The sequence below is a fragment of the Drosophila suzukii genome, chromosome 2R (genome assembly GCF_043229965.1).
Source record: "Drosophila suzukii chromosome 2R, CBGP_Dsuzu_IsoJpt1.0, whole genome shotgun sequence".
In the NCBI taxonomy this organism is placed as follows: domain Eukaryota; kingdom Metazoa; phylum Arthropoda; class Insecta; order Diptera; family Drosophilidae; genus Drosophila; species Drosophila suzukii.
In genome coordinates, this window is record NC_092081.1 from 15,171,401 (window position 1) to 15,181,543 (window position 10,143).

General features: G+C 44.2%; 3 protein-coding genes across 3 annotated transcripts; 1 reads left to right on the top strand and 2 right to left on the bottom strand.

Moving 5' to 3' along the window:
- Nucleotides 1-18: 18 nt before the first annotated feature.
- On the top strand, nt 19-3,745 carry BBS9 (Bardet-Biedl syndrome 9). The gene is made up of 8 exons (XM_017072498.4): nt 19-287; nt 348-821; nt 891-1,024; nt 1,084-1,757; nt 1,818-2,318; nt 2,373-2,539; nt 2,960-3,089; nt 3,151-3,745. The coding sequence occupies exons 1-8, from the start codon at nt 34-36 to the stop codon at nt 3,688-3,690; spliced, it is 2,874 nt and encodes a 957-aa protein (XP_016927987.3). The 5' UTR covers nt 19-33; the 3' UTR covers nt 3,691-3,745.
- Nucleotides 3,746-5,408: 1,663 nt separating this feature from the next.
- Nucleotides 5,409-7,355, bottom strand: LOC108008822 (venom allergen-1). Its single transcript, XM_017072728.4, has 3 exons — nt 6,244-7,355; nt 5,790-6,184; nt 5,409-5,731 (listed from the first exon to the last, which is right to left on the bottom strand). Exons 1-3 carry the CDS (start codon nt 6,376-6,378, stop codon nt 5,470-5,472), a joined length of 792 nt encoding a protein of 263 aa, XP_016928217.3. The 5' UTR covers nt 6,379-7,355; the 3' UTR covers nt 5,409-5,469.
- Nucleotides 7,356-7,497: 142 nt separating this feature from the next.
- Nucleotides 7,498-9,230, bottom strand: LOC108008775 (antigen 5 like allergen Cul n 1). The gene is made up of 4 exons (XM_017072673.4): nt 8,922-9,230; nt 8,227-8,376; nt 7,926-8,170; nt 7,498-7,863 (listed from the first exon to the last, which is right to left on the bottom strand). The coding sequence occupies exons 1-4, from the start codon at nt 9,051-9,053 to the stop codon at nt 7,611-7,613; spliced, it is 780 nt and encodes a 259-aa protein (XP_016928162.3). The 5' UTR covers nt 9,054-9,230; the 3' UTR covers nt 7,498-7,610.
- Between the last annotated feature and the right edge of the window lie 913 nt (nt 9,231-10,143).

Genomic DNA, 10,143 nt, shown 5'->3' on the forward strand with positions numbered 1-10,143 from the left:
TGGAATCGAATGGTTCCAAAAGTCAGTAGCAACATGTCGTTGTTCAATGTCTGCAGCTGGTGGTCTGCCCAGTGTTCCGATCCTGGAGAGGAATACGATGTGGCCAGTTTACTGTGCGCTCGCTTTGGCCTGGAGTCGCAGGAAAAGGACTACATTATTGTGGGCTCCCAGACGGGACAGCTGAGTATCTACTATCCGCACCGCAGGAGCTACGACGCCACCGACCTGCTACTGGAAACCCAGATGGTGGCTCCCATTATCGGGTTATATGCTGGCAAGTTTAGTGGGTGAGTTTGGAGGAGATTCGGAAGAGGAGGACTTCCATGACTACTGACCTTGCCCCGCAGAAATGTTCGTAATGAAAATACCAATCAGTTGGGGGTACTCCTACCCAACGCTATTGTTATTTACAATGTCTTGGCCATCGGCGGATTGGCGGATCATGGAGCTCAGTTGCGCCTCCAGGTGCAGGCGGAGCATAAGTTTCAGCGCGTCTCGTTTGGACTGTGCCAGGGTCACTTTGGCCAGGTTAAGGGTCGGGAATTCTTTTGCGTGGTCCATCTGGATGGGACGTTGACTTTCTATGAGCAGGATGGCATCTCCTACGAGTGTCGATTCCCAGGATACCGGGCTCTTCCCGCACCAGTCGCATATTGCGAGCGCACCGATAGCTTCTTTCGGTTTAGTGCCACCTGGGATCTTCAATGCTTCAGCTACCAGGATCTATCCCACTCGCTGGTCACCAAGAGCAGCTACCAGCCCACATGGACGCAGTGCGTCGGCGAGGGCATTGTCGATATGCGGGTGGTTCAAGTGAAGGAGTGAGTATAGTGTGAAATATCTCTACCCGAAAGTATGCCACACATTCTCAAACGCTATGTATTATTTAGGAACTGTTCCTATATCATGATCTTGGGTGAACGAAACTTTATTTCACTGGACGACAACGGGAAATTCAACTTTATGCTCAAACTGGACTATGCTCCAAAGTGTTTTACCAGCTTTGTGGTGGGCTACTACTGGGGTAAGCATTTTTTTCTAGTCCTTGCGTAAATCCTTTGTAAACTAGGATTTAATTCCTAGAGCCCGGAGCCCGCCTCATAAGCGCCATCATTTCGGACTCCTCCAAGTTGCATTTGTATGAGGAGGCCAACATTATTTGGGCGGCACAATGGCCAAATCAATCGCCCGCTCCGGTGGCCATACAGCGCTCCAATGTCCAAAATCTAGCTGGAGGAATTGTAACATTGGGCGCCAAAGGACAGCTCGAGGTGGGCTACCTCGGAGCCGATCCCTTCCAGTTCCAGGTGCAGCCCTTGAACGTGCAGGAGTTGAGTTTTGCCCAGGCCCACAAGGAGCTTCAGCAGCTGGAGGATGAGATCAAGGAGGCGGTGGATGTGCGGGACATGGATGCCCTCAATCAGCAGGCGGCTGATCAAGTGCGCCTTAGCTTCAGTATCCAGGAGGAAGCCATCGATGATCTGGATACCTTGTTGTTGGATGTGCCGGCGGATGTGGCTGTCAAGGAGTTGCCCTCGGCCAAGGGCTTGCTGCGCTGCAAAATTAAGGCGGAGCTGGCCGAATTGCAGTTGGTGTTCCAGACGCCCAATGGAGTGCGATGCAGTCAGGATACCGTAAGCTTTGTGGATGTGAAAGCAGGCACAAGTAAGGAATTCAAGTTGGACTTTTACATCGCCGAGTTGCTGCATATCCACAGTACTAAAGTGGAAGTGGTGGCCTCTTTTTTGAGTACCAGGGTGAGAAAAGGAGAATCCTAAAGATTGTTAAGTGCTCATCCTAATCCAAATCCTTTCTAGGGCATTCCGCGGGTTATCCAGCAAAGCGCCAACCTCCCTCTGTCCATGTTCTATCGTGTTTGTCAGCCCCAAAAGGCGGCTGGAATCAAGCTGACCTATAGCATCACCAGTCGGCATGTGACTCCCAAGCTGGCCGCCTTTTTCGGGGAGTTCCTGGAGGAGCAGAGCGATGCCCATGCTCTGGGCCTGCAATTACTCTGTCCGGGTCTTGAGAAGCAGAGTGAAATAATCACTGTGGTGGCCGCCAAGAACTCCAATCGCTTACGCATACAGTCCGATTACGTGGAGACCTTCGCCATTATTCTGGAGAGGATTGTGGAGAGAACGCTCCAGCTGGATAGTTCTGCGGGACTGATCAAGATGGACAAAAAGAAGCCAAAGCGCGGAGTCCTCAATCGCTGTGTGGAACGCCTAATGGCGGCTCCCTTTCTGCCCGCCCAACCCATCCTGCATCGGATTGATGTCCACCACGAAACCCAGCAGAGCATCAGGAAGCAAACGGTGAATAGGGACTTTCTAATATAATATTTATTCTCTTTAATTATTTATCCACAGGATCAATTGGAGGACCTCTGGCTGCAGTTCAAGACCCTTCAGCGCCAACTACAGGAGCAGTCGGAGGGAGAGCCCAAGGAAGCCCTCACAATGCAAATAGAGTCCAACTACGACCAGCTAATCCTGGAGGGCGACAAGCTGGTGGAGATTAGGCGGGACGAACGCAAGTAGGTGCTCGTAGAGTGTTTGTTAATTACCACCCATTAAGTCATTTCTATTTTGACACGGCCACCAAGCCTCAAACCAACTCAAATAATTGACAATTTTATACCCCTTATTAAATGATGAAGGGTATACCTGTTCTTGTATTTAGTTAGTATTTCTTGTATGCCTTTAAATTAAGATTTCAAAAATTGTATGATATTAAATTGCACTAATTTTAAAAATTACACAAATTAATTATGAATTTTGGTTTTATTTTCAAAATGTCATGATATTTGCATATTTATGTATCATTTTTATTTTAATAATTTCAATTTTAAATATGAATTTGTTCAAATGTTTTCCTGCGCATTTGGAGAACGCGGTATCCTCGCGGAAAACGAACAACTGATGTATATCCTTCAAATTATTTTTATCGATTTCAGACAGCGCTGCGACCTAAATTGCGCCGTGGCTTTAGCCAAATGGATTATTCATGCCCTGAACCTGGAGGAGCGCGTGGTAAATGTGGTTAACTCAGTGCTAAGTGTGCCCATCGAAGACTGGACAGAACTGGCAAGTGTTTTAAAATTTTCAATGTGATGTTACAAAAGAATAACAAAGAAAATTACAACAGAGTTGGGAGGAATCGATGGCGCCCGGCATCGATATGCTGCATCATTTTGGGCCGCTGACGCGCTCAAAGTCCACATCCACTCATGGATTACTGGATGGCAACGCTGGAACCCGGGACAGTTTTGATTACAGCCGATTTAGACGACATTTTGCAACTCTTTTCGACAGGATTGTGAGATTGGCCTCCTCTCCGGTGGCGGTTTATCCCGAAAAAACCACTGAAGAACCCCCGACGGAGGAGAAGCCACCGGCAACACAGCAGGTGGATGAAATAGAGAACATGCAGCGTATGCTCGGAGAGAAGGGTTTGCCACTGGCTCCGCCGAAGCGTAAGACCAACATGAGCAGCTCCCTGGAGGCAGTGGAAGACGATGAGGAGTACGATGAGGAGGATCTTCGGGAGGATGTGGGCTATCGCAAGGAGTACGGAGCAACCGACCAGAAGAACCCAAGCAACAAAAAGCGATCCGAGTGGGTCAACGAGGACTTTGAGCTGCCAACCACCGAGGAGCTATTTAGCGACCTGGGCATCTGGTGGTAGACTCAAGGGATCGGGGGTTTCCAGGTCCAATAAACGTGCAAACTGTCAAAACAGAGATCTTTATTGGCCCGCTCTCAGCTCGACGGGCTGACAGCTCGACAGCTGCTGGGCCGAGATCTGCGATTCTGGCTGCGATAAAGCTTCGTAATCGGAATTTGCATAACCAGCAACGACAGCCAGCCATCCAGATTCATATCCAGATCCAGGGTCTGTGGGAGTTTGGAGATTTGTGTGGAAAGGCAGGACAGGTCAGGACGGGACAGGAACTGGATAGCAGACTCGTTTATGATGCATAGCCGCAGATAAAGCAAGATAAAAGTCAGGGCAGAGGCTTCACTGTGGCCGGCTTGAAAGTGGGCAGTAAATGGGGAAGGGATGCACTGAAAATGCTTATCTATACTTTAAACATTTTATTTTTCAATTCTTTTTCTTTTTACGAAGTAATATTACCTTTCTAAATAGTTGTTAACCTTATTCATTAGTTTTTTTGTATGGAGATTTATCGGTTTCCATGATTTCCTTAGTATGTTATATACCTTATTTTCTTTATTAAAATACCCACTAATTTTTAGCAGTGTGCAACTCGAGCTGGGAAAGCTGCTGCGATCCCTTGTTTGCTCCACATGCAATCCCACACATGGTGAGCTGAGTTATTGGAGTCACTGTCTGATCTAGGCTGCAGCTCCAGTTGCTCGACCGTAAATTGCCCACAATTGACGGCAGGAATGTCAGGTCTGTCCTTAGGACCAAGTCCAGTATTTCTTGCCAAGATTGGAACTGAGTCTGTCTTCGTCATCGGGTGCATTGAGCACATTGTTTATATGCGTGGCTCGTAAACGGTCTGTTGTTTTTTTCGGGTGTGCAGCTGGCTCATTGATGAATTAACTGCCTTTTAATGTGATTCTGAGCAATTAACAATTAATTTTTACTTTGATGATGGGACATACAAATCATCGTTTTGATAATAACGAGTGCAGGATGGGTCAGTCACTTGCAATAAGGCGTGAAAAATAACCGAATGCACCTTGGGTTAAAGGCAATTTGTTATGAAATAACAAGTTTTAGATTTCATTTTTTCAGAAGAAACTTTTGACAACATATGTTGTAATGCTTTTTATATAAACAATTTTTAAAATAATTATAATTTTTTTTATTGTTTAAAAGTTTTGTTTATATTTTCTTTTTAGTCCGCCTTTTACAACTGAATTAGATTTAAACAACAGGGATTAAGCTTCCTGCTAATGCAGTGTAATACCTAAATTTAAACTAACATAATGTTTAGAAAGAAAGTGCGCATTTTAGGTGTTTTTTAATAACGTTTCCAATGAGGTCTTTTAATTAACATATTGGTGGCAAAACAACAGCTTATAACTTGGCTCTTATTTTCTTAATTCGTACTTTTGTTAATAATTTGTTTACATATTTATTGAGGTATCGATAATAAAGGCTTAATATACGTCTTTAAAAATATTTAACATGTTACTCATACGTGTAGCTGTCAAATTTTCTTATGCGTAAATAATCCCCAAAATTCTTAATGCTCGATCCCAGTGTCCGAGAACCGCTTTCGATTATTTCCGTTAACATTAATAATTGAGTGCCCGCTGAATTGGCAATTAGCAACGAGCCAAATTTAGCAGCCGGAACGACGATAAACAAATCTTGACGTATCAATCAGTGGGCGCAATTGTCGAAGGAAAGTTATAAAAATCGGGGTGTTTGGATTGGTTCATTAGCTAGGGTATATTTTAGTGAGGTATTTATCATTTGGTTCATTAGCTAGTACAAATTGTGGTTGGGATTGTACTCCTCCCTGATGGAGCAGAGGGCGGGGTACTCCGGATTGCTGCCCGTCCGGCACTCAGAGGCGGGTTCTCCGGCATTATAGACAGGAACTCCAATGGCATAGACACTGGCGTAGTTGCAGGCCGTGTTGTAGATGTAGAGGAAGGGGTACTGGGGATTGGTGAAGCGCATCATGGCACAGCCCACATGGGTATTACGGTCCAGCACAGTCTCCACAAAGTGTCCATACTTTTCACTGAAAAAGAAGTTAGTGGGTTAGGTCAGTGGGGAAGGAGGACTTGCGGATAACTTACAGATTCCTCGTGAGCTTAAAATCGGATATGTAACTGCTGTCGATCAGCTTGTGTTCCCCGAACCACAGGCCCATCGACTGCTCCACCAGATTGGTCACGTTCAGCGGCCAGTTCCGCCGGCGGTCGACCCCGCAGAGGTTCTGACCCAGATTCCGAAAGCGGTAGCTGTTGTGACAGTCGTCGTGCTCCAGGTAGCAGGTTTTCAAGTTCAACGTGGCCAGGTACTCCAGTTCCTCATCCCACACCATGGTGGCCATGCGGGTGGCCGGATAATATCCAGGCAGGGATCCAGAGGCAATGAAGTTCCTCCGCTTGTTGTGCTCCTCAACGATCAAATTGCGATAAGGCTTTAGGTCCACCATGGTGGCATCCGGGGAGCAGGTCTCATGGAACTCCTTAGGGATCACAGCTGTCTTAGTTTTAAAGCGAAAAGAGAGTTACGATATATCCTTACCCCGTCATTATTACAAGCTATGTGCACCGTGTTATCCGGACACAATTCGGGATCGCACCAGGACAACGGTTGGGAGATCGCCACCCCCAAGATCATCAGCAGACAACCGATCGATATATATATTCCGAACAACATATTTACTGGATCTCACTGAAGGCTCAATTGCAAATGCAAGTCCTGACCACCGGCAAGGCGATATTTATAACGAAATTTTGATTTGCAAGTGTTTATTTTGGGTGGGTGTTTACCAATCCCGATACAAATCCCGACTTCGATTCCAAATCCGACGATACCGATCCCGATTACGATCTCAATCCGAAAACGAAACCGCAGCTTGAGACAGGTCAAGCGACGATTTATGAATCACTTCCATTTTCGGGGGCCGTTGTCTTTGTCTCAATTACAGTCTCTGTTTCTGTATTTATCTCCAAAGAGCGTTCACACCGAGAACTTCGGAGTGCACGACTTCTAGGAAAAGTCGAGCAATAAACCCCTAAGATGCCCCTAGGGAGGAGTCTCCACTTTCTTGGAGAGCTTGGCGAGCAGCCTCCCATCCAAAACTAGACTATTTAAGTAGATCGTTAATCTCGGAGTTGAGTTAAGTTCAATCTAGAGAAAGCTAAGTAGACGCATTTAGTTAGGGTTTGAGCTTTCGTCAGACTGGTTAAAAGTGTACGGAACCGTTGAAAAGTTTATGTTAATCTGCTTTATATATTTCTATGAATTAGTTTAAATTCCGAACTAACTTATAAAGATTAATAGCGTGGGTGCTTCAGAGAGTTCAGTGACTTTGTTATTCTAGAGTTTCAAGTCTTTGACATTGACATTGACCCAATTGGTGAGTTTAGACAATCAAGTATTATTAAATATTGGTTTTCAAGTTTTTTCTTGTTGCACACGCAAATCTGCCTATTCAAAGACCCCAGGACTGGTTTTAAATCACAAAGGAGAAATCAATAACTTCTGCGCACAAATCAAATAAAAATAAAAATTTGCATATGCTGGGGGAACATCTTTATGAGTTGTTGGCCAATAACAAACGAAAGTTCTGTGTGCCAAACCAGTCTCCAAAGACGTAGACTGGCTTTCTTTGTAGATTCGCATTGTTTATTTTGGTCGAGCTTCGAGTCTTACACCACAACCTGTGGGTATACATACGTATAACTCAACTGGAATTATGCAATGCTAGCCGGGTCAGAAGTCAGCGACTGACTCTTGATGACGAAGGTAAATTTAAATAAATTATGCAAGGTGTCTGGAATCGATGCGATCATTTATTGGTTTATCTTCGATCTAAAGCTTAGGGTTACTAAATACTCTTGGCAGTTTTACCTGAGTGGATGGAATCCCCCTGGGAAGGATTACCATCACCAATTGGGATCGTACACCTCGCGGGTGGAGCACAATCCTGGATAGAAGTGGCTCTTGCCCGTGGTGCATCGAGATGCCGCTCTACCCGTCTCATAAACAGGGGCTCCCAGGGCGTACAGTGAAGCATAGTTGCAGATAAAGTTGTAGATAAATACGGAGGGATAATCGGGACGTGTGAATCGCATAATAGAGCAGCCTATCGCAAAGTTCTTGTCCACATTCATCTCAGCAAAGTGACCGTAGTCCTCACTGTTTTAAAGAATACCATTAGTTCCAGGAGGATCAAGGACATTCCACCCATTTTCACTCACAAACGGGAGGTGACTTTGAAGGAATCGATAAAACTGCTGTCTATCAGATCGTATTCGTTGAACCAGAGACCCAGGCACTCCTCCACCAAACTGGTAACATTCACATAAGGATCCCTTGGTCGCCACACGGCGCAGAGATTCTGTCCAGAGTTGGCATATCGGTAGGTGTTGTGGCAATCATCGTGGTCCAGTTTGCAGGTACGGGAATTCAACATGGACAGGTACTGCAGCTCATCATCCCACACCTAAGGACACATCAAGGGTTAATGCTATCAAAATGACCCTTTGGCTGACTTCCTACCATTGTGGCCATTCGTGCGGCTGGATAATATCCTGGCACTTTTCCTAAGGCCAGGAAGTTCCTCCTTTTGTTGTGGGCATGCAGGAAGTCTGCCTTGTGACGATTTATATCCACTTGGACAGCATCTGATTGGCAACGTCTGGCAAATTGCTGTGGTAATTAATTAAAGGGTCCAATAAATATATATATATTTTAATAGGTACCCAATAAACTATAGAGCCTAAAGATATCTGGAGTCTTTTGTGTGAGATTTGTGAAAGTCGTATTAAAAATGTAAATTTATTTCTTTTAAGCCCCCCAAATTTTTTGCTGAATCCATCACCTATTATTCTTGATCAAGATCAAATTTATTGACACAAGACAGTTTCATTGAAGAAACGAGCAATTTAATATGTAAAAATTTGGCGATGCACAAGTTGCGATCTCAAACTGAGATATAGAACAAAAACAAGAAATTGCCATCTGGTTAAAGATCAGAAGCGATTAAATTGAAATATAAATAAATTAGGCAGACAAAGGCTTTGTCTCTGCTATACATTTTTGAAATTCAACCATTTTTACAAATATTTATATCGCTTATTCGCTAATATGCATTCAATTAAAATTCAAGCTTTCATTAGAATTTTATAATTTGATTTTAATAACCTTTTATGTGTCGTACAAATGAGAATATTATTTATTTGTTGAATACTTACGCCTGTAGTTCGGCAGGCAATATGTCTAACTCCATCCGGGCAAAGAGTGGGATCACACCAGCTATATTCCTCCGCCAGGACTAACTGCAGCAAGATGGCCAGGCAGACAGTTCCAATGATCAATGCCGACATAATGTGTAATTTACTTTTGAAAATATGTGTAAAAAAATATTTAAAACTAAATAGGGATCCTCTATCACTTTTGACTTGGCACTTTCAATCAGATTCTGGCCAATAACCGCGGCCGTCTTAATTGGATGTTTCCGTTTGAATGATCACAGAACCGAGATCGGGGACTAAGTCTTAAACTAAACAAGAGAGCTCGGGTGCCAACCGACTTTTTATATATCTCTCTCCGCCCGATTCTAATGCCATTTCGCAAAAGCCCGACTTAGCCAGACCAAGCCTTTCTAACACGTTTAGAAACGAAACGGCCAAGAACAAGTTTGCACAAAATAATGATAATAAATATAAATATTAATTTGAGGGCTGGCCGAGCGGAGGATGAGTGAATCTTCCCGGTCTCGGGCTCGGTCTCTCGGTTCCATTTCATCCCGCTCCGGCTAAAGTTTCTAAAATCGTGATTCTTAAATTGGCCAAATTTAACCGACGAAAGAACAAAAAAAATGAATAAAGAGAGAGGAGAGAGTCTAGGGGTTCATTGTTGCCACGAGTTGGGGGCTATCGATCGATCTATGCGGACAGGCCATAAAATGTGCGCGTTTGATGTTAATGCGATCGTTAAGCGGTCCATATACTTATGTATATGCATGCTAAGTCTAAATCTATACTTATCCAGTTGGATGCTTGGGAATCGGGCGTGCAATGGATTGCCCGACTTTTATTGATACATATATCCCACCAGTACCGGAGCTGGCCACAAGCCCATCAGTCCAGCTCCAGAACCTATTAGACTAAATTTAGTGGCCTCAGTATGCAAATTTCAACAGCGATTATGCCCGATAAGGCGGCACTTAAGACCGACGCGTGATTTAAGTTGCTTTTCATAGATTTATGGTGGAGAAATTCGAGAAGAAAGGTGATTCGGTGTGCTGCTAATTGATGGGTTGTAGCATGTGTTTGGGTACCCTAGGAAGTCAGGGGATCAAGAAAGTATCGAACTGGTAAGCATTACTGAGTTCTTAAGTATGAATATATGGGAACTTATTTAAATATTCTTAAAAATAAAGGGTTATCTTTACTTGGAATTTATTTTGAGTTC

Coding starts and splice junctions, on each gene's coding strand:
- BBS9 (XM_017072498.4), top strand. CDS start 34: ATGTCGTTGTTCAATGTCTGCAGCTGGTGGTCTGCCCAGTGTTCCGAT. Junction 1,025..1,083: donor TGTGGTGGGCTACTACTGGG/GTAAGCATTTTT, acceptor TTTAATTCCTAG/AGCCCGGAGCCCGCCTCATA. Junction 2,540..2,959: donor ATTAGGCGGGACGAACGCAA/GTAGGTGCTCGT, acceptor TATCGATTTCAG/ACAGCGCTGCGACCTAAATT.
- LOC108008822 (XM_017072728.4), bottom strand. CDS start 6,378: ATGTTGTTCGGAATATATATATCGATCGGTTGTCTGCTGATGATCTTG. Junction 6,185..6,243: donor TAGCTTGTAATAATGACGGG/GTAAGGATATAT, acceptor GTGATCCCTAAG/GAGTTCCATGAGACCTGCTC. Junction 5,732..5,789: donor TTTAAGCTCACGAGGAATCT/GTAAGTTATCCG, acceptor CTTCTTTTTCAG/TGAAAAGTATGGACACTTTG.
- LOC108008775 (XM_017072673.4), bottom strand. CDS start 9,053: ATGTCGGCATTGATCATTGGAACTGTCTGCCTGGCCATCTTGCTGCAG. Junction 8,377..8,921: donor TTGCCTGCCGAACTACAGGC/GTAAGTATTCAA, acceptor TAATTACCACAG/CAATTTGCCAGACGTTGCCA. Junction 8,171..8,226: donor CCGCACGAATGGCCACAATG/GTAGGAAGTCAG, acceptor ATGTGTCCTTAG/GTGTGGGATGATGAGCTGCA.